Source organism: Callorhinchus milii, unplaced genomic scaffold (assembly GCF_018977255.1).
Source record: "Callorhinchus milii isolate IMCB2004 unplaced genomic scaffold, IMCB_Cmil_1.0 Scaffold1, whole genome shotgun sequence".
In the NCBI taxonomy this organism is placed as follows: domain Eukaryota; kingdom Metazoa; phylum Chordata; class Chondrichthyes; order Chimaeriformes; family Callorhinchidae; genus Callorhinchus; species Callorhinchus milii.
Genome location: NW_024704742.1, coordinates 65,147,039 through 65,173,514, shown reverse-complemented (window position 1 = coordinate 65,173,514; position 26,476 = coordinate 65,147,039). Strand labels below are relative to the sequence as shown.

Here is a 26,476-nt window from a genome sequence, read left to right as displayed (position 1 = left end):
CGGTTATTGATATTTTTTACCTTCCCAAGCACGGAGATGGTGAAATGAGATGCTGGTATGTTTATTGTCCATTCTGGGCCAGGCTGAGCTGCTTCATTTTTACCTCCAGGAAATCAATGTGTGTCTCTCGAGAGGAATGATCTTGGTGCAGCTGAAAGTACGAGCACCTTTTGAAACTAAGAAGGCTCTGAAGGGCATTCACATTCACATAGATTCACAGATTTACACAGAATGTACAGCACAGAAATCGGCTATTCAGCCCAACAAGTCCGGGCTGCATTTATACTCTGCAAGAAATCTCCACCCACTGCTTACTCCCTCACATACCCTTACTCCACACAGCTCTGTTTGCCTTAGCTGTAAATAGGAACCCAGTAGTTAGTCGATCGGCGGATCGCTTTTCCGGGGTAATAATTTCTTCCCCCTCTCCATAATAATTTGGTCACTCAATCCATGACTGTTTGTTGGACACTGCTACTGCGTTTCATCCACAAAATATACAGTCAATTCACTTTACAGTATATTTTGTGAAGCGCTTTGAGAGGTCTCGAAGATGAGATAAGGCAATAGTGTCCAGTATCCAAGAATGGGCCCTTTGAGTTCCAAGTAACAAAATGGGGCTTGAACCCACAACCTTCTGACTCAGACTTATTATTAAAATATGGCTGGATTTCGTATGAATTGGTTTGAGTCAGAAAAGTGACTGTTAAACTAGTGATTCAATAAATTTGAACTGGTTCTCATTCAAGTGGAATCTTATTCAATCTAAGTTATTAAATCTACATCCTATCTCTGTGCCACTGATCTAATGTTTGTATGGAGCCTTTATCCTAGGTAATAATAATCCTTGCATTTGATAAAGTATCTTATGTCGTCAAGATGTCTCAAAGCAATTCACAAGATTTATTAATCTAGAGTTACAGGATTTTACTGTGAAGTGTAGTGACTATGTATTTATAGGCAATCACTGCAGCCCATTTGTGCTCAGCAATGTCCCACACACAGAAGAACTTTCTCTTCGACCGTGCCTATGGTCACTTCCCCCCAGCTCGGCATCATGCTCCTGCTTCACCACTGTCAGGTACTCTGGGACACTGTGGACGCTCTGGGGCCTGCGTGAGGAGCGCAGTGTCAGGCGCTCTGGAACCTGCGTGAGGGGCACTATAGAAATGCAAGTTGTTGTTGTTGCTGCGGTGAAACACTAGGAACACATGGAATTGATTCCATCCATTGATTGCTTTTCCCTGGTGACATAATTGCCAGAGATTCAAGAGGACATTTGGATAGTTAGAGGAGGCTGTATTAGTTGTGCCTTTCTTAATATTTAATATTATCAAAGCTGTGAACACTGGATATAGTTATCTTGCAGTTTGAATTGAAGTGAGCCACAAGCACAATTCACTTTCATGACAAATAGACCACCGACAAACAGTAAATGGAGAAAGCATTATAAAAAGGTTGCACGATATAATATGTAGGATAGTTTTCTGTTAGTTATACACTTTTCACTAATTACATAGCATAATACCAGTATTGAAAACCATAATTTTCTCAATGCAGGTAATTTATGTTTTCAGCTACAGTTTTTGTATAAAAGTGATGTTTTGACAATATCTATTTTGTCTTCAATGAATCTGTTCAAAGCCATGTTCACCACGTAGTAAAATGAGAGCTTTTCATCTCAAAAAACTGAACTGCCATTTTTGAGAAATAAGATTATTTACCTGCAAATTTTGGTTAGGTGATAGTTTCTAAATCAAACACTAAAATAATAATAATCTTTGCATTTGATATTGCCTCTTATCATGTTGTCAAATTGTCACAAAGTGCTTGACATGATGTGTACTGTGCAGTACAATGACTGTGTATTTGTAGGCAAACACACCTGGGGGATTGAATTGTTGGCCATGACACTGGAAGAAACTCTTTTTTTTCAAATAGTGCCATGAGATTCTAATAATAAATAATAAACCTTGCATTTTCATGTCGGAAAGACGTCTCAAAGCTCTTCACAGGATTTACTGTGAAATAGACCGACTGTATTTGCAAGCAATTGTGGCAAAGGCCTAATGGTGGGCTTGAACCCCAAACTTTCTGGCTCAGTGCCAAGAATACTACAAACTGCCAGGTTGATACCTTCAACTTCTATTCAAACAGAAGCTACTTCTGTCTCATACAGTCTCACCATTACCAGGAACCACTACAGCCAATATCAGAATATTTGGCAGGAACCTAGGGGAGACCAAGATCTCAATCCCAGCCTCTATGTACATAGTAATATATGTAAGTTTCAAGCAAGAGAAGTTTATTAGTCCATCATTGCTGGTCATAGGAATGTCTCTGACCATCTAGTCTATCCATCCAATTTGGGAAAAGAAAAGTTTAATTTGCATTAGACCATGACATTGCACTCTCAAAACAATTTCCCAAAAGATTGCTTTAACAGTCTTTTTTGTTCTGTGAAAACCCTGAATTATTCTAATTTACAGGAACGTGTATTGTTTATGAAACTCTTTATTCTTTAGTTCAATTTGGACCCAAATTTCCAATAGATGCTCAGTTGCTGACTGTAGGATTACAGGAAGGAGGGAAATTGCAAAAAAGCTTAATTGGACAACCACCAATAATAACTTGCGTTTATATAGCTCCCTTCACTGTTTTGGAGCAGTACCAAATAATCTCTTAGTGGCTGAATCAGGAATGACATTGGTACTGAATGTGTAAGTGGCTCAAACCATCCAAGATCTCCTGGTCACTTTGAACGTTTGAGTCTGGGCCAATGATATATAGTTAAAACTGTAAGAAAATTGAGGCCTGGAAACAGTGACTTTTGCAATTTTTAATGACTGCAGTGAGTATATACTCCCATCGAACTGTCAACCTGTCCATCAACCTATCCTGTGCTCTCATTGGGCCGTCTCCACCTACCAGCAGGATGGTCAGTAAGGTCATGTTGTCTTCAAATTTAAGATTCAGTAAAATAATCAATCAATCTCAATCTTCAAAGCCAATTTTCTGCCATTCTTGAGAAAGCCCTGCAGACAACGGTTTCAAATTAATTCAAAAACTTTACAATATTCTGCGCAATCTTAAATTTTAAGGCAATGATCTTAAGGTTATGACCAGGTGAAATTTTAGGCTTCGGGTCTGAGTTAGCAGAACTCAGTCAGTGCAACGCTAGGTCAGACTCCTCCATTGTCAAGTGCTTAGGGACACTACCCTACGTGAAGGGCGCTATATAAATGCATGTTGTTCTTTCTGTAGGGGGCACAACCACGGGTCTCAATGCCCCTGAGCTAGGAAAGGGAAAATCAGCCATGGTTCCTGTTCTTAATTGGAAAATGCACATATGTGGGTGACAGGTGAGGACAGGATCAGACTCGGATGTAATGCATTCCACGGTTGAGAAGCTCGCAAACGCTATCGAGACACAGACATTAAAAAATGGCCAATGTCAGCCCGAGTCAACCCCCTGTAGGAGAGGAGGAAAGAGAATTGGAAAGGAATAATATGTTCACTCAGTGATTAGGTCAGGCTATTGACAAATCCTATTGAATGCAGATGTCACCAGCATTAATCTTTCTTTGCTACTTTTCCCTGTGAATAAAAATATTCACTCCATCATCATCTTCACAGCTTCCAGCAGTTTTCCTCCAGGTTACATGTAATATAGTATTTCAAAGCACCTATCTTCCCAAAACTTTCCTACCACACGTAATAATAATCCTTGGATTTGATATAGCATCTTATCACATTGTTGAGACATCTCAAAGTGCTTCACAGAATATACTGTAAAGTGAATTGACTGTATATTTTGTGGGCAAAAAGCGGCAGCCAATTGCACACAGCAGTGTCTCACAAACAGTTGAGGGTTGAGTGACCAAATTAGTATTTTTTAAAATTATCTTTTTAAAAGGATTATTAACCCCTAGAACGCGATTTGCCAATCGACTAACAACAACAAACTACATTTGTATAGGGCCTTTCATGTCAGGAAGATGTCCCAAGGCGATGAACATTCAGGGATTTGAACCCAAGCAGGGGGTTAGGATCAGAAGGAGTGGAGGGCAGGGAGGGTAAGGGTAGCAGGGTGTCCCAAGGCGCAGTTGAAGAGTAGCGTCTTGAGACGTGCCTTGAAAGAGGCAAAGGGACTGTGATTACAATGATTTTCATAGTGAGTGATTTCATTTCTCATTGGAAAGCTGATAATATTGGACGTTGTCCAAAGTTGAAGTGGACTTTCATTCTCCCTGACTCAGGCCAGAGCTACCACTGGAAATTTGTGTGGACACCAACTTATGATAGACAGGCAGGGGGGAGGAGTGGGGTAGGGGAAAGGAGAGGGGAGGAGGGGAGAAGGGGCGGGGAGAGGAAGAGTGGGGGAAGGGGAGGGGGTAGGAGGAATGAGAGAGGGGGGAAGAGCAGTAGGGGAGGGGAGAGGAGATGGGGAAGGAGGAGAGGGGAGAGGAGGAATGGGGAGAGGAGAGTAGGGGGAAGGAGTGAAGGGGAGAGGGGGAAGTGGGGGAGAGGATGGGGGGAGGAGGTTGGGGGAGGGGAGAGGAGGGAGGGGGAGGAGTGTGGGAAGGGAGAGAAGATAGGAGGAGGGGAGCGATGAGAGAGGAGAGTAGATGGGGAGGAGGAGTGGGGGAGGGGAGAAAACATCAAGGTGGTTGGCACGTCACGTGCTGTCCTGTAAAGATCCGCTCATCATGCTGAAGGCAGATGCCTGCCAGATAGCCTTGGCTTGTACCAACCTGTGCCTAATATTTTCTGGAATTATTAAAGCAGGATGTGTCCCTCCAGGGAGAGAGTGCGGATTCCATTCCAACAATCTATCTCTGGGATTTCCATGTGTAGGTGGGATGCAGGGAATCCTCAGCTTGGTTTGAATACTCTTAAACATGGGGATGGGTTTTCACATGTGTCAGACTCCAAAAAAAACAAAGCGAGGCTGTGTGTGTGGGTGGGTGGGTGTGTGGGTGGGGGGTGAGATGTACGTGGGGGGGCACGACAACGGTTGGAGCTCAAGCCTCAACATGGCCGCGGCTTCTTTGTCGGCCGGAGACGAACGGGTGGGTCTGAGCCTGACTACATCCCTGCTCTGACTTTGCAACAAATCATTTAATGTCTGATATTAATATATATAACTTCCTCTCCTTGGTCACCTCTCATAGTATTTCTGTCCTGCTATAGACACGAAAATAATAATGTATACTGTACATGGCAGCCAATGAACGGCATACTAGGTTTGGGTTTCTACTTCAAATAAAAACAGCAGTTGCTGGGAACACTCAGCAGATCAGGCAGCATCTATGGAGAGCGGAAAGTGAGTTAACGTTTCAGGTCGATGACCTTTTGTCAGAACTCGAGTCAAAACCAATGATGTTTGGTCAGTTCTGAAGAAAGGTCATCAACCTGAAATGTTAACTCACTTTCCTCTCTCCATAGCTTGATGTGTTCTGCCTAATATCTATGTTGCGAATTAACACAATTATAATAATTCTTGCATCGATATAGTGCCTGTAGCATCAGAAGGTTTCAAAACGCTTCAGGTTAATTACTGTCAAGAGTAGTGACTGTGTACTTGTGCAAGCAGCTAATTTGTCAAAGGCTGCAAAATCCTGTGTACGATATTACTTCTGAACCATGAAAAGAAACTTTATATTCATTTTAGATTTCGCACAAAACCATTTTTATCGGCTTCTTTGAACTCTGAGGAACCATGCTATGTTTCCAATCAGTACAACTAGAAGGAAGCCTATTTTCACCTGTCGGTCTACATGGCTCTTAACATGAGCATCTGTGAGATGTGTGAGAATGAAAATGGGTTGAGATGCTACACATTACTTTGTATTTTTCTTCCAGTCTGAGTGGATGTGTCATCTCACGCCCTTTGCTGATTCGAGAGCAGAACATGGAGTGGCACTGACCTGTCTGAGAAGCCAGATATGCTGTCAAGGGAAGAGCATAGAAACTCCCAATGGGTAGGAGTAACTCAAATGCATTTCTCAGCACTGATTTACAGAAAGAGGATCCCAGCGCTGGAGATGGTATAGAATACATTCACTGGATAAGTAATACTAAGGCTTGCATTTGATAGAAAGTATCACTTACTTGAGACATACTTCACAGGATTTACTGTAAAAGTTCAATGTCCCAACATGAGTTTAGTGACTGTTGTATCTTGTAGGCAAAAATGGCAGCCAATTTGCACATAGCAATGTCCTGCAAACAGCTGCCAAGAAGTGAACTACCAATTTTATTTGGGGATTATTGGCCAGTACACCGGAGAAACTCTTTTCTCATACTGAGTAGTGCATTGGGATATTTAGCATTCACCTGAATAGGCAGATGGGACCTCGGTTTAATATCTCAGCCTAAGGTCGGCACGGCTGACAATGTCGTGCAACCCCAGCACTGAACTGATGTGTGAGCCTAGAACATGAGCCTTGATCATGACTTCAATGTCCCAACATGAGATTTGAATGTAGAACCTTCTGACTCCAAGACAAGAGTGCTACTAACTGAGTCAGGCTTACTCCCAACAAAGTATCAGAAATTGGGTGTGTTTACATAGGAACAGGGAAGATTGGGAAAGAGGGTTTAGTAAAGGACTTCTGAAAGGTTTAACAGTTAGTGAAAATGTATTCCTGCTGCTTGCTATATCAACAACAAAGGGCCACAAAGAAGCTCTAATCGAGGCTGACACTCCAGTGCAGTGGTGGGGGAGAACTGCATTGCTGAATGTGCTAGTTTTCAGATGAGACATTAAACCCAGGTTCCTTCTATTCAGGGAAGTGTTGACGGCCCATGGCATCACTGGGAAAGAGAAGGGAGTTTCTCCAAGTCTCCTGGACAACAACCCCCCAGATAAAATTGGTCACTTACTTCATTGGTGTTTGTGAGACATTGCTGTGCGCAAATGGGCTGTCGCATTCACCTTCAAAATACACAGTAGCTATACTTTATTTAAATCTTGTAAAGAGCTTTGAGACATCCTTCTGACATGAAATTAAGTACAAGGATTATTATTGGTTACAAACCCACGATTGGTACTGGAAGAACTGAGGTTTAGGATAGAAGAAACAAAGAGGTTTACTCTTTGCTCCAATGAATGAACAACCACAAGGCTTGTTTACCCGATGTCTTCCGCCTTTTGTAATTCCTAGGATTCTTAATCTCAAGAGAGACAGTGTCACTCTCCCTCCAAGCACCTAGCCCCACTGTTCATGAAGGTCTGGGATCTGCTCTCCTTCTAACAATCTTGACTTTGGATGGGACGAAATTTTGGGCAAGTTAGGAACCCGATTGTTAGTCGATTGGCAGATCGCTTTTCCTGGGGTCCACGCCGTGCTGCATCTCAGAGCACTTAACAATGGTGAAGCCCAAGGCCAAGCCAGAGGGAAGGGGAAGATGACCGTAGGCATGGTCGAAAAGGAAGGTCTTCAATTGGCTGCCACGTTTTATCCACAAAATATAGTCAATTCACTTTATAGCATATTCTGTGAAGTGCTTTGAGACATCTCAAACACATGATATATCAAATGCAAGGATTATTATTTTTCTTGTATTCGCAACAAATACATTGTTAAAATATATGGTTCATAAAGTGAAAATGTTGTTTTTTGTTAGAAAAGGAAAAGTTTAAATAATTTTGGTTCTGTTGTGGAACAACTCCACATATAAAATCCTTTCAGTTGTCTTTATTTTACCATCTAAAGGTTATCCCTTCATTTCCTGCCACCTGCTGTTCTTCACTATAATTTAGTTTCAGTCTGCCTGTTGAACCCTCTGGGGATATAATGTTCATGGGTAAAGACTGCGCTAGCCTTTAGAGGTGGAATTATTGGTCATTTTGCTGTTTATGTAGCTGTTTATAACCCATTCTTTCTTTCCTCTCCTTTCACCTCCTCCAATTATCTTCCTGCTTTCACAAGATCACGGATCACAAGTACAGTCTGGATTTAGAAGAAGAGCAACAACAAGCAGTCTTTGCGTCAGGAGGACATCCCAAAGTGCTGGATCCGAGCTGGGGGTTGGGATCAGGAGGGGTGGAGAGCAGGGAGGGTAGGGGTAGGGGATAGCCGAGAGCGCGGTCAAAGAGGAGGGTCTTGAGATGTGCCTTTAAGGAGGCAAGGGCGGGAGCGAAGTGAAGGGACTGTGGGATGGAGTTCCAAAGAATGGGGGCAGAGAGGCTGAAGGCCCAACCACTGATGGTGGGGCGGGCCAGACGGAGGATGTGGAGCAGGCCAGATCCCATTGAGCGGAGGGAGCGGACAGGTTGATATGGCATTAGCAGGTCACAGAGATAGGAAGTAGCAAGGCCATGGAGGGCTTTGAATGCAAGGACGAGGATTTTGAACTCTATCCTCTGGGGGCTAGGGAGCCAATGGAGCCGGGCGAGGATGGGGGTGATGGGCTCACAGAGTCTGGTGCAGGAGAGGACACGGGCTGCAGAGTTCTGGATGATCTACAATCTATGGAGGGAGATGTTGGGAAGGCCAAAAAGCAAGGAGTTGGCGTAGTCGAGCCTAGATGTAGTAAATGTTTGGATGAGGGTTTCGGCGGCCTGAGGGAAAGGCAGTGGCAGAGCCGAGTGATGTTGCGGAGGTGGGGGAAGGCAGAGCAGGTCATGGTAAGGATGTGGGGTAGGAAGGACAGTTGATGGTCAAACAAGACGTCAAGATTCTGGACAGGCTCAGTAAGGTGGAGTGTGCATCCTTAGATGGTGATGCTGTCAGCGCTTGATGTGAGGAGGTGAGCCTCGGTCAGGAAAACCTCGGTCTTGTTGACGTTCAACTGTAGAAAGTTAGCTCTCATCCAGGACTTGATGTCTAACAGACATTCTGTCAGCACAGCAGTGGTCCTGGAGTCGATGGTGGAGGTAGAGAGATAGAGTTGGGTGTCTTCCACATACATGTGGACGTTGACCCCATGTCTGCGGTTGATATCACCAAGAAGGAGCATGTAGATTTTGAAGAGGAGAGGACCGAGGACTCTGCACGGAATGGTGCAGGGGCTGGAGGGGAAGCCGATTGTAGAGGCAAAGTGGAAACGGTGTGAAAGGTAGGATCTGAACCAAAGAAGCCGCATTGTCCCATCCGATCTGATCCTTCCAACCTACCATGCTTCCACCACACCTTCAAACTGCTTTTTAAAGGAGTCAGTGTCCTGGCCCTGTCACCTTTCCTGATAACCTGATCCAGTTATTGATTACCCTATGCATAAAGAAAAACTTCCTGGTATCTGTCCTGAAATTGCCCTAAAAAGTGTTGATCTGGGTTTACTTTTTCACTACCATTTAAACTTTTATAAACCTCTGTGAGGTCAAAAGTCACAAAAACATCTCAAAGTGCTTTACATAACAGACTAAGAAGCAGGCGCTGGGATCATAGAATTTTAGAATTATACAGCACAGAAGGAGGCCATTCAGCCCATCGTGTTTATGCCGACTCTTTGAAAAGATAGTTGAAGGGAGGAAGATGTCTGAAAATGTGGTCACAATGATAGGTCTTAAGATAGACGATTGGGAATCTAACAACACACCAAGGCTCCGTGCTGCACTGTAGAAAGTTAGAACTTGTCCAGGCTTATGTCTATAGCCAATTGGTCGAAGAGCATTGGTCCGAGCATCTAAATAAAAATCTGATCACAAATATTGACTATTCCTCCCGCACCCCCACCCCCCTCCCCACCACACACATACCTGGCCCAGGGACAATGAGTGCCAATCATCGTGTTCTTCCTACTATCCTAGTTGAAATCAGAAAACAACACAACTATGGGGCTCAGTCCTGGCATCTTCCAGTTTGTTTTACTTTTAATAACACAGAATGGTTTTTAAATGATCAAAATGTGATCTGGTTCCATGAGATTTATCACTTTCAGAGAGGAACTCACAGCCTGACATATAGCAGAACTCTTGTACACAATAAGAAGTTCTAACAAATTGCATCTCTTTATTCAGTTTTACTGTGTGGATTAAATGGTGGCCACAGCTAGTATATATTAAGGAAATGACATGTGTGTTCATGGTTGATTTACTGCTGTGCACCACTGATCCACGTTAGATTCTATTATTTTGTTCATAAGTTGAATTTGGCGGGGTTTTTCTGCACGATTAACCATGCATGTCTATTTTGGAAGAGTAAAATATGTTAGGGCAGGCAGATAATGGCAATACTCTCATGCATTTCATGCTGAGCTGTGCTGGTCGCTAGGAAGCTTGCAGGAAATTCTAGGGAGAGAATGTGCATTCTATTCCAGACACGGTTAATTCCTTTGCATAAGTGACATACATAGAACTCTTAGTCTGGTTTAATAATAATAATAATAATCCTTACATTTGATATAGTGTTTTTCATGTTTTCTAGACATCCCAAAGCGCTTCGCAGAATATACTGTAAAGTGAATTGACCGTATATTTGTGGGCAAACACAGCAGCCAATTGCGCACAGCAATGTCCCACAAACAGTCATGGATTGAAAATGACCAATTTATTATTGTTTTGTTTTTTGGAGGGATTATTATCAGGTGTGTGGAGTAAGGAAACTTGCCCAAGGTTTCGCCCTCTGCCTGGAATTGAACTCAGGTCTCTCACTTGCAAAGCGAGTGCTCTAACCACTGAGCTACAGGACTGTGGTTTAGATACTCTTGAGCATGTTGATGGGTTTCCACGTGTTTCAGGCACCTGGCTTACCAAAAAAAACCTGGCAGTGGTTACATCTGGGAATAAATGTAATAATTCTTAATAAAGAAAGGCCAGAGAGACTCAGTAAAGTCAGGTGGTTTATATCCAGGGTACATTTGGATGAGAAGAAGCTGAAATCTCCAAATTGTTAAATAAAAGGGACAAGACGTAAAAAGATCAGACTATTCAGTCTGCACAATTGCATTGTTGACAAGTTACTGATCTCAACCAGACTAACACATTGGCACTTGGAATCACGTAGTCTAAGTTGACAGAACCAATGCAGTGCTGGAGGGTGGGGAGTGTTGCATTGTCAGAAGTGCCATCCTTTGGATGAGACTTTAAACCAAGATCTCGTCCGCCTTGTCAGGTGAACATTAAAGATCTCATGGCACTATTTGAAAAGAGAGTGGTGTTTCTCCTTCCCAGAGTCCTGGTCAACAATTCCCCAAATAAAATTGGTCACTCAATCCATAACTGTTTGTGGGATATTGCTGTGCGCAAACTGACTGCCGTGTTTCACCCACAAAATATACAGTTAATCCACATTACAGTATATCCTGTGAAATGCTTTGAGATATCTTGACAACGTGATAAGGAGTTATATCAAATGAAAGGCTTATAGTTATTTAGGGTGCTACAGTTGACATAAGAGAACCTGGGCTCAGAAGGGGAAAATCAGTCAGATTTCCTGCTCTTCATCGCCATTCACAGTCCAGTTTGGATACTCTTAAGCTTGGTGATGGGCTTTCACATGTGTGCGACACGCAACTGACCAAAAAATCCAAACATTCATTACAAATATTATTTTTTACTGGACCAGTTGAAGTCAACAACATTTTTTCCATCTGTGACCAAGGCTCCTTTAGCCTCTTTGTTCTCCTCAATCTCTCTGCCACTTTTGACACCATCAACCACTCCAACCTTCTCTACCATCTCTCTTCCCTGCTCCACTTCCCCATTTCTGTACTTTTGTGGTTTCACTCTTACTTGAGATGATGACCCAACACTTTCATTTTATCTCTTCCAATGGGTTTTCTTCCTGTCACATGCGGAGTTCCTCAGGGCTCTAACTGCAGTCCATTTCTTTTCACCATCTTTATGCTCCCCCTTGGTTATACCATCTCAAGCAAGAGGTCCACTGCCACATCTACATGGGTGACACCCATTTCTATCTCTCTGCCTCTATATCACAAGATTGGTTTGAATGAGGAATTCCCTTTGGCCTATCTGATCTCATCCTTCCAGCACACCCATCCTAACATCTCCCCCATCACAGCATCAAGGTGCATTTTAACGAGTCCAATGTCCTGGCTTCGACCTATTCCAGTTGTTAATTATCTATTGAGTAAAGAAAACTGCCACCTGTCTTGAAATTGCCCATTACAATTCTAAACTTATGTATCTTCTTCTCCTGTCTTGGTGCATCCTAACATATTGATCTGGATTACCTTTTTCTGGTAATCAGATAACAGCTTGTTGTAATTGATAGGTAAAATTATCTTCTCATTCACTATTGTTTCCATTTGCTTCTGCAGCATTGCCTAAAGGGAAACTCTTGGAGTTTGAATTGGAATCCTTGAGGATGGTACTTACAACTCAGAGTTAACAAAAGCAATCAAAATACTGTATATGAACCTTAATTTGTCAGATAGTTTTCAGAAACCCCAGAAATCTATGCAATCAAAGTGAATAGCTTTTGAAGGAGGTTTTTAACTTTCTTGAGCCTATCTAAGGCTTAAGTTGGTCTCAAGACCCTCCTCTTCGATCGTGCCTTCAGTCTCCCTCCCACCTCTTTGCCTTTCCTCACCCCTCCCCCACCCCTCCCCCATGCTCATACCCCTGACTGTCCAGCACCTTGGGACGTCCTCCCGACGTGAAAGACGCTCTAAAAATGTGATTTTGTTGTTGTTGAGTTGTTAAGCTTTGACGTATATTTTGGATCTTGATCTTAGATTTACATCTTTTTTGTTAATATAATAGTCTGATCAATAAATTCCTCTTCAACAATGTCTATGATTCTATCACTTTCAAGAAGGATGGTGGATTGGGTCAAATGTTGGAAACAGATATTTACTTTTTTGCCACTACTGTCCTCTTTGGAGACCTTCTAGAAATTATGCATTTAGGAGATCTTCTTTGTTTTCTGGTCTTCTACATTCATCCTTTATGAGATAATAAACTAAGAAGCATGTGTGAGATACTCTCATAGAATGGAGTTAGGGAGCGAGGGGAATAGAAGGATATGGGAGGGAGTAACGGAATGGGTGAAGACTCTCGTGGGGTGTAAATTCTAGCACGGACTGGTTGGGCTGAGTGGCTTATTTCCATGCTCACATTTTTTATAATCTTTGAATTAGCGCAGATGTACTTTTCTACATTTTTAAAATGTTACTTTTGTACTCTAGTTTAAAATTAGTAAGTAGTGAATGGAGATAACAAATTTTCAACTAAAATATATTAAGCAATGTACTCTTAAATCAATGATTGTACAGTACCTATTGCAAACAATGGCACAGACATGATGGGCCAATTGGCCTCCTTCTGTGCTGTATAATTCTTTGATTTTATGATGAACCATAAAAACCCTAAAATTCTTACATTTCTCCTGCTGCCCTTGTCTTTTTTGTATTAGATATTTACTAAGATTAATCTTTACGTTTGATATAACTCCTTTCACTTTCAGAGGACATCTCAAAGGGCTTCATAGGGCATATAGCAAAGTGGAGTGCTGTAGCTCAATGGTTAGAGCGCTCGCCTCGCAAGCAAGAGACCTGTGTTCGATTCCCAACAAGGCGAAATGTTGAGCAAGTTTCTTTACTCCACACACCTGTTTACCTAGCAGGAAGTAGGCAAATGGTTGTTAGTCAATTGGCAGATCGCTTTTCTGGGGGTAATAATTCCTTAAAAGTAATAATAATTTGGTCACCCAATCCACAACTGTGTGTTGGACACTGCTGTGCGCAATTGGCTCCTGCGATTCGCCCACAAAATATACAGCCGATTCACTTTACGATAAAAACAACAACAACTTGCACTTATATAGCGCTCTCCACACAGGGTAGCATTTCAGAGCACTTAACAGTGACAGAGCCTGACTCCAAGATGGGGGGGAGGGAGGTGACTGTAAGCATGGTCGAAAAAGAAGGTTTTCAGGTGGGATTTGAAAAATGGAAGAGTGGGGCAAGTGAGGGAGAGAGTTCCAGAGTTTTGGGGCATAGTGGCTGAATGTGTGAACTCCAATGGTGGAGCGGAGGGTCCGAGGGAAATTAGGAGGCTGATGCCTGTCGAGCGGATGACTGGAGGAGGTCGGAGAGGTAGGGAGGTGCCAGAGAGTGAATGGATTTGAAACCAATTCTGAGGATCTTGAAGTTGATCAGTTCGGTGATGTGGAGCCAGTGGAGCCTGCCGAGAACTGGTGAGATGTGGGTACGGAGTTTGGTCCGGGTATCAGTATGCGGGCAGCAGAATTCTGAATGAACTGGATTTTTTGAATAGTGGAGCTTGGGAGACAGGTGAGGAGTGCGTTTGAGTAATCCAGATGGGAGGTGGCAAACGGTTGCACGAGGGTTTCGGCTGCATTTGGGGTAAGATACAGTCAGACGCGGGCAATGTGGCAGAGGTGAAGGAAGGTGGTCCTGGTCAGGGACCTCATGTGGGAAAGGAGGGACAGCTGGGTTTCGAACCGGATGCCTAGATTGTGCACTGGTTCGGTGAGTCTGAGGGAGAGCCCAGGGAGATTGAGTTTAGATCTGCAAGAGTGAAGACATTGACGGGAGCCAAGCAGTATGGCTTCCGTCTTGTCAACATTCAGCCGCAGGAAGTTTGCACTCATCCAGGCCCTGATGTCTGCCAGACAAGCTGATAGAATATCGGTGGATCTGGAGTCGCAGCTGGAGGAGGCAAAGTAGATTTGTGCGGCATCCGCATACATGTGGAAGTTTACTGCGTGTCTGAGGATGATATCGCCAAGAGGGAGCATATAGATGAGGAAAAGAAGAAGGCCAAGGATGGAGCCATGGGGTACCCCGCAGGTGACTGGGTGGGGGCGGGAGGAGAAACCATTTGCCGAGATGAAGCAGAGGCAGTTGGATAACTATGACTTTACACTCTTTCCTGTGAAGCACTTTGAGACTTCTCAAAGATGTGATAAGGTGTCTTCAAAATGCAAGAATTATTATTATATTTTGTGGGTGAACACAGGCAGCCAATTAACACGCAGCAATGTGCTAGAAAAAGGCACAAAGTGAATGACAAATTTTATTTTGTGGATTTGTTGGCCAGAATGCAGGTACAAAGTCCCTCTCTTCCCACATAGCATCATGGTATCTTTAATATCCAACTGAACAGTTGGGATCTTGTCTTAAATATCTCATCTGAAGGACAGTACCTCCAACAATGTAGCACACGCCCAGCATTGCATTGGATTATCAGCCTGGACTATATGAGTTCCAAGACCTGATGTGGGGCTTGAACCTACACCCCTTTGATTCAGAGGTGTAAGTGCTACTGACTGAACCACACTGACGTCACTGACGCAAAATTGTCTTTGTGCTACAGGAACATTCAAACCCCATCAAATTGAAAGGTGAGATCATCGGGATCAGATTCCATAATGGAAAAACTAAGTTTGCAACCAGAGTCCAGGAGTCACCAAGTTATGGTAGACAATGTGGCAAGTGAGTATCTGCAGCATTTTTGGTGGATTTAAAATGCACTGTACTCTGGGAGTTGTGGTTCGTGTTATTTTAATGTATATCCTACATTTCTTGTAAGAAATGTAAGTGCTCCGAGATGCCTTTCGGCATGTAGGGCACCATATAAATGCAAGTTGTTGTTATATCACTATTAATTGTACTGTTCAAATAACTGTTGGGCCTCTAATATATTTTATATTTTCTTGATCTGATGTTTCATGGAACACAGAAACTCAACAAAGAATTGTAGTAAACACCAAAAATGCTGTAGTAAACAGCATTTTTATTCTATATTATTATTATTATATTATTATGTGTTTATTTTACCCCAATTCAACGCGAGTAAATTTTACAAATCATGACCGCAACTGGTAAAGAGAACATAAGAACATAATAGTTTTTTTAATATCTGGATAAGTAATTCACTCAAGTAATAATAATACTTTCATTTGATATACCACATTATCACATGATTGAGACATCTCAAAGTGCTTCACAGAATTTTACTATGACTTTGTATTTGTGGGCAAATGCAGTGATTAGTGCAAGCACAGCAATGTCCTACAAACAGTCATGATAATAATACTAATCCTTCTATTTAATATAGCACCTTACCACGTTGTCGAGATGTCTCAAAACGCTTCACAGAATATACTGTAAAGTGAATTGATTGTATATATTTTGTGGGCAAAACACGGCAGCCAATTGTGCACAGCAGTTTTGCACAAGCAGTTGTGGATTGAGTCCCCAAATTATTTTTTTTTGGAAGGATTATTACCCCTGGAAAAGCAATCTGCCAAACGGCTAACAACCGGGTTCCTACTTACAGCTAAGTAAACAGAGGTGTGGGAGTAAGAAATTTGCCTAAGGTTTCGCTGGGCCTGAGAATTGAACTCAGGTCCTCTCGCTTGTGAGGCGAGTGCTCTAACCAATACACTACAGGACTCCACAAGGTATTTTCTGAGGTATCTCTTCCTAGAGGTTTACGTAACCCGGGATATGTACGCTACAATACTTCAGGAGATCATGCGTGATTTTAATCTGTAATATGCAGGCAGGGATGTAGGCGAGCCATGGCCACTTGTAGTCAATGAGGAGAAAGGTTCTAAGAGTTTAAAAAAAGGAACACGGTGAGGCAATGCGAACACAGCTTAATTAATGAACAACAAATATCGGGACCAGAATGTTTCTGAGGCCTCTATAGTATGTACAGAGGGTTTTTGCTAAATCAGATTCAAAAGAGTTAAATGATACTGAAAACAATCAGATCCCAAATTCTATAAAAGATTATCAATTGAAGGGTTGGTAGAGAAATGAACAAGCTTGGGGTAAAGCATAATTTGCCTTGCAAGCGAGAGACCTTGGTTCTATTCCCGGCAGGACGAAATGTTGGGCAAGTTTCCTTACTCCACACGCCTCTGTTTACCTAGCAGTAAGTAGGAACCCGGTTGTTAGTCGATTGGCGGATGGCTTTTCCGGGGATAATAATCCCTAAAAAATATATTATGGTTCAGCTTATTCTCTCCAGACCTTTATGCTGTCTTACACCAAGGCAGATAAAATTCTAATAAAATAAGATAAAATTCTAGTGCATGTAAGAGCCCACAATATGATTGAAATACAAGTCAATTTAACCCTTCAGACAGAAGCTTTCAGAGCATCCTTTACCGCCACTGTTCCTAAGCCTTAGATTCCATTTGCGAACCATTTTATTTGGCGTACTGTTGTTCCAAGACAACAGGAGAAACTCTCTTCTCTTTTCAAATAGTGCCACCACTCTCAGCGTCGTTAGAGATGATTATGCACTATTACTCCACAGGATGTCAGGACTTATATAGCCTAGGCTCACACTCATTGCAGTGCAGGGAGGTTCGCCACATTCTTGGAAGTGATATCCTTCGGATAAGATGTTAAATTTGTCTTCGTCTGACATTTGTGACATTTGTGAAAAATATACAAATCTCTACATCTTATAGCAAATCCTGTGGAGCGCTGAGTCTTTCTCACAAGAGGTTCCTTATCAATTGCAAGGATTATTACTGTTCCTCCCCCCCCCCCCGCCCCCCCAGGCACCGCAGCCCTCACCGGTTGGCACAATTTCCCCAGTAAGATGAAAATTGTGTCAACTGGTTCCTGCAGTCTCTCATTATAGCTGTTTCCTATTTGAAGCAGTGATAATATGTGTAAATTGCAAGAAAAAAAATGGGTATAGGGTATCTGAACACACATTGGTGGAACACAATGCAATTCGAGACACAGAGAGAAATGCTCTGAAACACAAAGAAACTACAATCTGCAAACCCCCCCCTCCCACCAGGCAAACTGCGAGGGGCGCGTGCGCAGACCGCGGCGGGCTGGGACTTTGCGGGGCATCATGGGAATTGTGGTTCATCAACATCCATGGGGGCCGACTGTGGGGAAGAATGCATAGACCAATTAATAAACCATAAAAAAATGAGAATGGTGGGGGGGCGGTAGAAAAGGGAACGAGCCCGCCACCGGCAGCAGCAGGTGTGCGAGGGTTTTAAGAAAAGAGAAACGGGGAGGGGGCAAACGCTGTAAGAGGATGGAAATGGAGGAAACGTACTACAAATCCCGGCGTGCACAGCGGCGGGGGCGGAGAAAGGGTTGCTGCGCACAGGCGCACTGGGCAGCGCAAGAGCATCTGTGAGAGGCGGCGGCGGCGGCCGGGGATGGGAGCTCGCGCGGAGGGCGGGAGCCGCGCGCGCGCGTGTGCGGAGGGGGGGGGGGTGGGTGGAGGAGAGGGAATGATTGCGCGCGCAGGTCGGCTGGGGAGTGCGCGCAGGGGCTGCCGGGATAGGGTCCCGGAGTGGCCGCCATATTGGAAGCAGGTCCGGTCCTGTCAGTGAGAGGCGCCGAGCCGAGGTGTGCACTTCTGGTCGTGGCTTTCTCTCTTTTTTTTGTGTTTAAAAAAATATATACATAAAAAATTATTACCTGTACACACGCGCACCTACATTTTATATATGTAAATACAGACAGAGTTGCGGTTCGAGTCCCCGGGAAACGCCGGCAAGACGATTTTTTTTGTCTTTTTTTTCTCTCCCCCCCCCCCCCCCTCCCCTCGTCGTCCTCCTCTCTCTCTCTCTCTCTCTCTCCCCCTCTCTCCCCCCCTCCTCCTCCTCCCTCCTTAAAGTAGATCGAGCTGATCTACGACGATCCGAGTGAAAGAAAGAGGGGAAACATGAGTCCGGCCGACGCGAAGCGAGCCAAAAGGAGGAAAAATAAGCGGGGCGGTGGCAAGACAGTGAGCCGTCAACAAAAACCCCTGACGCCTTCCTCCAGCCATGGGAACAGCGGCGGCACCAACGGCACCTTGCACGGGGAGGTAATGGGCAGCTTCTCAAATAGCGCGCCCGCCCGCCCGCCCGCCGTCAGGGGCTGTCGGTGGGGGAAGGGTTTTATATATACTGTATATATATGTGTGTGTGTGTGTGTGTGTATATGATATCCTAAAATATCCAGTCAGCCCCAAGCCATGGCCTATGTGGCCACCGAGCCCCGCTCTGGCGTCGGTGCTGTGTGTGGCGGTGGTGAAGAAAAGCACAGGCACTGACTGACTGACTGACTGACTGCCTGTGGGGTGTGGAGGGTGAGACAGACAGACAGGGCGTTGTAAACTCCAGCCTGTGCCTGTAGGCCTCGGTACCTGAAAGTAATCCTTCAAACTCCCGAGTGGGATGGATCTGTATCTGTGGGCAAACCTGGACACGAGTTGCCCTTTTTTTTTTGCTGTTTACAAACTCCAGTGTTGGTTGTTCGTTTGCCATTTGTTTATCCTTTTATGGTTTTTTTAAAAAAAACTTGGAATCGAAATAATTGTTGAAACCTTTTTTTAAGTGGCTGACATGAATTGTGGCTTGTTGAGGAACACAATGCATCACATTTTCAGTTTCAGATATATTAGGGCTTTATTTTCTGGATTTGCAGGAATCAATCTAATGTTTGGTTATTTGGAATTTTCCAATTCATATTCTCCCAGTTATCTCAGATGCTTTTTCACTTTTGATTGGTCAGTGAGTTGGTATTCGCAATGAGAACAGTTGTATCTGCAGATCTGTATAGAATCGTGCTTGTATAATTTATGAGCTTTTCACTTATTATTGTACTGTAATATTTCCAGTTACTGCCTCCTCATCTGTCCAAATATTACTTTAGAGTAAACTGCTTTGAAGAAGAATTACAAAATATTACTACCAAAAGGTTATGGGTGATTTTCAATGAAAACTGTTACTCAGGAACTACTGACAATAGCTTCCTTTGCACTTACATGTTTTAGGCTTTAAAATATTTAGATATTCATTGTCCAACAGCTTGAATTTACATGGTGTCCTTCACATAGGGTACCATCTTTGGTGTGCTTCATAAAGACTGGATTGTACGCTGAGCAAGTGGGAGATGGAAGGTGACCATAGATGCAGTTGAAGAGTTAGATTTTTAGGCAGAATTCAAAGGTGTATGGATGGCCAAGGAAGGATAGAGAGTTAGGAGTTCCAGAGCTTAGGAGTGTAGTTCCTAGTGGTGAGGCCACTAATGGTGTGGTGGGGGACACAGCAGGTTTGAGTTAGCCGAATAGAGAGGGGGAGCAAGAGACTGGGGTACAAGAAGTTCACAAGGATAAATACAGATAGGTTTTGATATTTACTTTGAAGCTAGTGCTAATCTTAGTTTAAAGCATCATTTACTAATGCAATTTTTCTGCAGTTTGCATTGAGTTTTAATTTGGATTAAATTAGTTGAATCCAGTATTCCAGTTAGAGATGGATTGCATGTGTATAACTAAAACAGCTTCCTAAACAAGGGATCAATAATGGGGGAGGGGATGAAACTGTGGTGGACTAATGTGAAAAGAAAAGTTTGTTTAGAAACTTTAGCAGCCTTTGAAACTTCTTTGACTCCATCATCCAAATTAAGGCAACTCTCATGAGAGTTAAAATTGGTAAATGAAAGTAAAAAGCGATTGTTCAAAAGAGTTGGGCAGACGTATTAGATTTACACATAGCTCAGTTGTATTGCATCCAACAAGTATGAATGTGTCAAGTTACAAGTAGTGATAAATAATAATAATAATCCTCGCATTTGATATAGTGCCTCATCACGTCTTCGAGACGTCTCAAAGCGCTTCACCGAATATACTGTAAAGTGAATTGACTGTATTTTGTAGGAGAAAGTCTTTTTGAACAACAACTTGCATTTATATGGCACCCCCTCAAGCAGGGTAGCATTCCAGAGGAAAAAACATAATAGTTTTCTTTTTACTTCTATTTCTATTTCCAATCCAAAATATCTCTAGAAAAAAGGATTTTTAAAGTTTCGCCATAGATTTAGTCATAAATGCAAGCACAATTTACTTGCTTTGAAAGCTATTTACTATTGTACTGTAATGCCTTTTGGCAGTCTGCAAGATTTTGTGTACATTGTCTTACAAATGACACAATTTTGTGTTAGATATTGAATGCTTTGCTTAGCTATTTTGCTTCAGTTAAATGTCTGAATTTTTGATTTTCGCTTTGTATGATTCCAAAATCTATCTGATTGGATGCCAGGTAATCCTTTAAATGAGATGAGTTTGGAGAGTATATCTTTGTAACTAGTTTCCTTTGTCATTTGTATTTTCCTTAAATTGCAGCTTGCTAAACCGTTTGACCTACTTTTCACCATTATAAAAAATTATTTGCTTGATCTTTTTGTGCAAGTATTGTATACTATATTTAGGGCTTTTATTAAATAGTTAACTGCAGTAATTTAAAGTGACTTTAAGTAATGTAAATTGTGAATCTTATGCACAGAAAAGAAGATAGTAATGATGTATTATAATTTATTATTATTGAAATGAATAGAAAATTGTGTCCTTTTAAAGAGAACTGATTTTTGTATGATGGGCAAAGAACCATGAGACCTCCACTACAATACCAAATATTTAAATTATACATTAACAATCTGTAGTATGCAATAGTTAATATTATCTTGGAAAATCCTCTTCTTGATTCTTAGCTTGAAAGGATTGCTTCTGTTCACCGAGGTTTATGGCATTCATAGTGTGCAGTATACTGCCTTTGTATAGTATTTAACATAGTCTGACAGAGTGGTAGCTTCTTTACATTAATATTTATTTTATTACTGATCGTTTCTGTGAATTTTCAACCAACGTTGCACAGCTTCATTTATATTTTTACTTTACAATATCCACAATGAGGATTCTTGAATGTATATTAATGATTATGCTGTCTGTCTTCACCGCCGCAATGAAAAATGCAATTTTCTATCATAGAATCTGTACAATGATACTATTCGTGTATAGATCCAGATTTACTAGTGTCTCTTCACTTCACACCGTGTTTAATGTCCTGATACTTCCAGTAAAGCGAATGAGACAGTAATAACCAGTTTATTGACCATATGTGTATCATAAATGACTCTAGATTTCCTTCTCACAACAACAACATCTTGTATTTATATAGAGCCTTTCATGCGGGGTAGCGTCCCGGAGCACTGACAGTGGCGGAGTCTGACCCTGAGCCAGGGGAAGAGGGAAGGGGCAGGTGACGGTAAACATGGTCAAAAATGAAGGTCTTTAGGTGGGATTTGAAAGTAGGGAGGGGCAAGGCGAAGGGATTGTGGGAGAGAGTTCCATAGCTTCGGGGAGTAGTTGTTGAAAGCACGGCAGCCAATGGTGGAACGGAGGGGCCGAGGAATAAACAGGAGCCGGCCGAGTGGAGGCAGCGGGTGGTGGAGTGTGGGATAAGTGGAGTTCTAAATTAGTTGAATTTTGTGTATGATGGAATTGGGGAGATCAGCGAGGAGAGCATTTGAACAGACCCGCCAGGAATGACAAAGGCGTGGACGAGGGTTTCGGCTGCTATGGGGCTGAGGTACGGAAGAACGCAGGCAATGTGACAATATAAGCATTTATATAAGCTTCCCAGAGCTCACCATTCCAATACATTTGTGTACACCTCTTCAATTCTGATCTCGAAACATGCTGCTGTAGGGATTTACAAATCTTCCTTTAGTTTGGCTCCCCTCTTCCACCCCATCTAAAAGATAGCAGGTTTTTGAACTTCGTTAAACAAATTAAAGGTACTTACACACACAAAATTGCAAAAGAAAACTTTGGATAAATTTGATATCAGTAATCCCATCTCAAGGTTTGGATGAGATCATTAATTGTAAATGGTTGATGACCTCATCTGAACCCTTTGCTGAAGGTACTGTTAGGATCCTTAGAATATCCTGATTCAGAATGTGTTATTTTTTTTAATTGCTGTATGTTTCACTGCAATCTAATAATTCAGATAACAAAAGTGATTTATCCCATGAGGTAACAGTGAAAGTGCTACAGTAGAAATGAGAAGTTCTCAGCCCAAGAAACTTCACCACAGAAATTCTGGCACTTACAATTTAAACTCCATTCTTACATAAAGTTGTAGTTTGAGAAATAATAAACCAGCTAATGTTTAATCTACTGCCAAAAAACTCAGTAGTGTAGTATCTGGTTTCTACATCACTATCAGCTTTATTACCCTTTCACTGTTTTCTGTCACACTTGATGGATCTATAATGTAATTGTAGGAAAATTCAAGTTTTTTTTTAAAAAAGGAATATAAATGGGTAGATTAGGGTTTTGATTCAGTCTTGTGGTTTGGTGCTCTCTTAGCTGTTTCTTTAAAAGCACCAGAAACAAATTATTTAACTGAAGATTTAATTCTTGTTGCTAATTTTCCCAACTACTTCACCTTCATGTGAAGTACTCCTCAGCAGACTCTAGAGTCACCTAAACACTGCTTTTGTTTGTCAGTGCTATTCTCTAGTACTTTGAAAAGAGGCAAACTTGTACTCACATAAAGAATACACGGTTTCTTCTGTCATAGCACCTTATCTTAGGGAGAGTTAGAAATTCATAAGGCCAATGACCAGTCTCCAGTCCAAGCCACATTATGTTGCTGTTCATGGAGTAGCAGCTGCATCGGAGTGTATAACCTCAAAAGCATGGCTCCCTTCTGTTTCAGGGAAGAAGTATGGAGATAGGAGGCAGCTGTGGGACATAAGTTTTTTTTAATAAGAATTGTTGAGAGAACAGTGACCAACGTGGAACCTTCATAGGCCCTGAATGACTTGACCACTGCTTTCTATGCCTTTCATTCATTTAATATAATCTTCTCTGACTTATACCTTTACTTTCCTTTATGGAACCACAACCATTTAGTACCTTGTCCCTGGTAGGAGCTACTCCCTTTCCTTGTGCAACTGTGCTGATCTGTATTAAATTGCAAACGTCAAAGATCAGTCTTTCAGAAGTTAATATAATATATATTACATGTGCTGTGATGTGACACAAAACCTTGCCATTGGAAGTTGACTATTGGGGAAATTATTTTAATAATGCTATTGGGTGCTATTGATAATGTTTTCCATGCAGCTTGCTAGATAACATTTTGCCAAGTAGAAGATTTTAATTTGAATGTCATGCTCAACTGGCATGAGGAGATTTTCTTTTGCCAGTATTTGGGTTGGTTAGAAGAGCCTGTGATGGGGGAAGGAAAAAGAGACTGGGGACCATTGCTGACCATCTGTGGTGAACTTGACCATCGTGGTAAAGAAAAAGTAGTTGGGCCGAAATGGTGTAAATCTCATATTTTGTTACCTTAAACTGATGTAAAGCTGGTTTTCAACGATACTTTGGGTTTGTCTATCTTCCCTTCCTTTGTTCATATGTAGCCCAGATTGGCTGTCAGCCTGGCTCAGTTGATGCCACCTTCTCTAGGTCAGAAGGCTGTATGTTCAAGTCCAGCGTTGGGACTTGGAGCACACAGTCTAGGCTAACACTCTGTTGCAGTCTTCAGGAAGCGTTGCTTTGTCAGAGCAGCCATCCTTCGGTGAGATTTTAGAAAAAGGTGTTCTCCATTTGTTTAAGTGATTGTAAAAAATAAAACTAAATTTTAGAGAAAATTCTGTGAAGTACTTTGAAATGTTTTGACATAAGACACAGTATCAAATTCAAGGATAATTATCATTATTATTCTTGATCAGAATAAGGTTTTTTTTTGCCTACAAATGTTCTGTCTGAAATGAGTTTGAGCAGTTTGAACTCTTATTTCAATTGGAGATAATAATAATTGTTGCATTTTATTGAGACATCTCAGAGACTTTACAGGATATAATGTAAAGTGTTGTGACTGCATATTTTGTGTGTGAATGCAACAGCCAATTTGTGCACAGCAATGCCCACAAACAGTCGTGCAATCAGTGAGTGATCAATTTTATTGGAGTGTTGATGGCCAGGACACCGGGAGAAATTCCCTTCTCTTTTTGAACAGTAACATGGGATCTTTAACAGCCACCTAATCAGGCAGACGGTTTAACGTCTCATCCAAAGGATACAGCACACCCTCAGCATTGGAGGGTCATCTTAGTCATTGTGAGTTCCAAGTCTCAAAGTTGCACTTGAACCCACAACCTTTTGACTCTGAGGAGAGAGTGCTACCAACTGATTCAGGCTGATCCAAGATGTACCCACAGTACTGCTGTAAGAAATATAAAATGCAAATGCTGTTCTGAGTTTGTAGTAGACGTAGAGTCAAAAGAACATGTACTTTTCATAGAGCCCTGAATTTGTGGATCATCATCCATACCATGAAGACTTTGCTTCTGAATCCTCTTTCCTTTATTTGCAGACCTAGTTATCTTCTCAATGTAAAAGGCGCTGTATAAAGTACATTTGTATTTTATCAGTCCCAAATTGAGATTTGGTTGCATGCCTTCTGCTGATGGGTGAAAGTGACCAGTGTTTGAGCAAGATACTATTGGATGAGTGGCAAGTCTAGGGTGAACTGAAAAATTTATTATGCTCAATCTGCTTGTTTGGCACTGAAAATGGGATTAAGCTTGCCATGTTGAAAAATGTCCAGAGTTGCCTCCTTGCCCATGGCCAACAAAAGACTCCTCATCATTTTACCTGGACTACTTAGAACTAGCAGCCAGAAGTCTGTCAGCACAATTTAGTAAGATAGATCGATGATGAATGATTTGAGTAAATGGATCTCATACAAACTAAACTGGGGATATCTGCATTGACCTGAGCATGCTTGACATTAATTGTGGGTGCCTTAGCTCTTCCTTAAATGATGATTATCCTTACATTTGATAAAGTGCCTGATCATGTTAAAACATTTCAAAGTGCTTCAACAGCGATTAATGTTAAGTGCAGACACTGTCTATTGGTAGGCAAATAAGGCAGCTAATTGCATATAACAACGTCCATCAGATGGCAGGGCCTGAGTTGAACACCAGCCAGAACGGTGGGAGAAACTCCCTTCTCTGTTCCAATATTGTCCAACTGAAGAGGGAAATGGGACCTTAGTTTAAAGTCTCATCTGCAGAATGGCATCTTCAACAGCGCAACTGACCAACTAGTGACTATCCTCCTTGTGGGTCGTGGCAGGTAAGCAGGGTCTCTTTGGAGCGCAACTGTCTCCAGGTTGACATGTTTGTTAACTGTGTGAACGGTCTTGCTAATCCAGTAGCTGAGCCAGGTGGGTCCACAGTATTCCAGGGCACTGCTGCTGATAGTCCAGCCGGCCTGGCTCATCGGCAGCTCTTGAAAGGGCAGACCAGTTACTAAGTGCAGGAATTTTTCCTACTCAGCTCCTGTTAACCCTGCAAGCCAAAGCTCTAATGGGTAGGGTGGTTCTCATTGGACAAACAGTGGGAAAGCTTGCCAGACAGTGTTTTTATTGGCAAGTTACGTGTTTTTAGCCTGTTAGACTCCAGCAGTACCCCAGAGTACACTCTGGGATCCCCAAGCCTTGGCTCTTGCCAACCTGTGTCTAATACTCCGGATTAGGTAAGCAGTTTACGTCCCTCCAGGGAGAGATTGTGCATTCTGTTCCAATAAATATCTCTGGAATTTCCATGTACAGGTGGGATGCATGGAATTCTGTTTAGTATGGTGATGGGTTTCTGCATGTGCATTGCACTGCAATGTCAAGATAGACATGAACTCAATATCCCTGAGATGAGACTTGTACCCATACCCTTCTGACTCATGGCCAAGTATGCTACCAACTGA

The 26,476-nt window shown here is 42.3% G+C and overlaps 1 protein-coding gene across 5 annotated transcripts in view; it reads left to right on the top strand.

Moving 5' to 3' along the window:
* The first annotated feature begins 18,187 nt into the window (after positions 1-18,187).
* The window catches only part of fam193a (family with sequence similarity 193 member A), a 96,570-nt gene continuing 88,281 nt past the window's right edge, over positions 18,188-26,476 (top strand). For 2 of the 5 annotated variants that reach the window (XM_042343027.1, XM_042343012.1), the window contains exons 1-2: positions 18,188-18,273; positions 18,545-18,736. In XM_042343027.1, coding sequence (XP_042198961.1) covers positions 18,593-18,736 — 144 coding nt within the window. In that variant the 5' untranslated portion in view covers positions 18,188-18,273; positions 18,545-18,592. Of the gene's footprint in view, positions 18,287-18,544; positions 18,737-26,476 lie in introns of all 5 variants that reach the window. The other 3 variants (XM_007905250.2, XM_042343018.1, XM_042343024.1) reach the window with 3 other exon arrangements.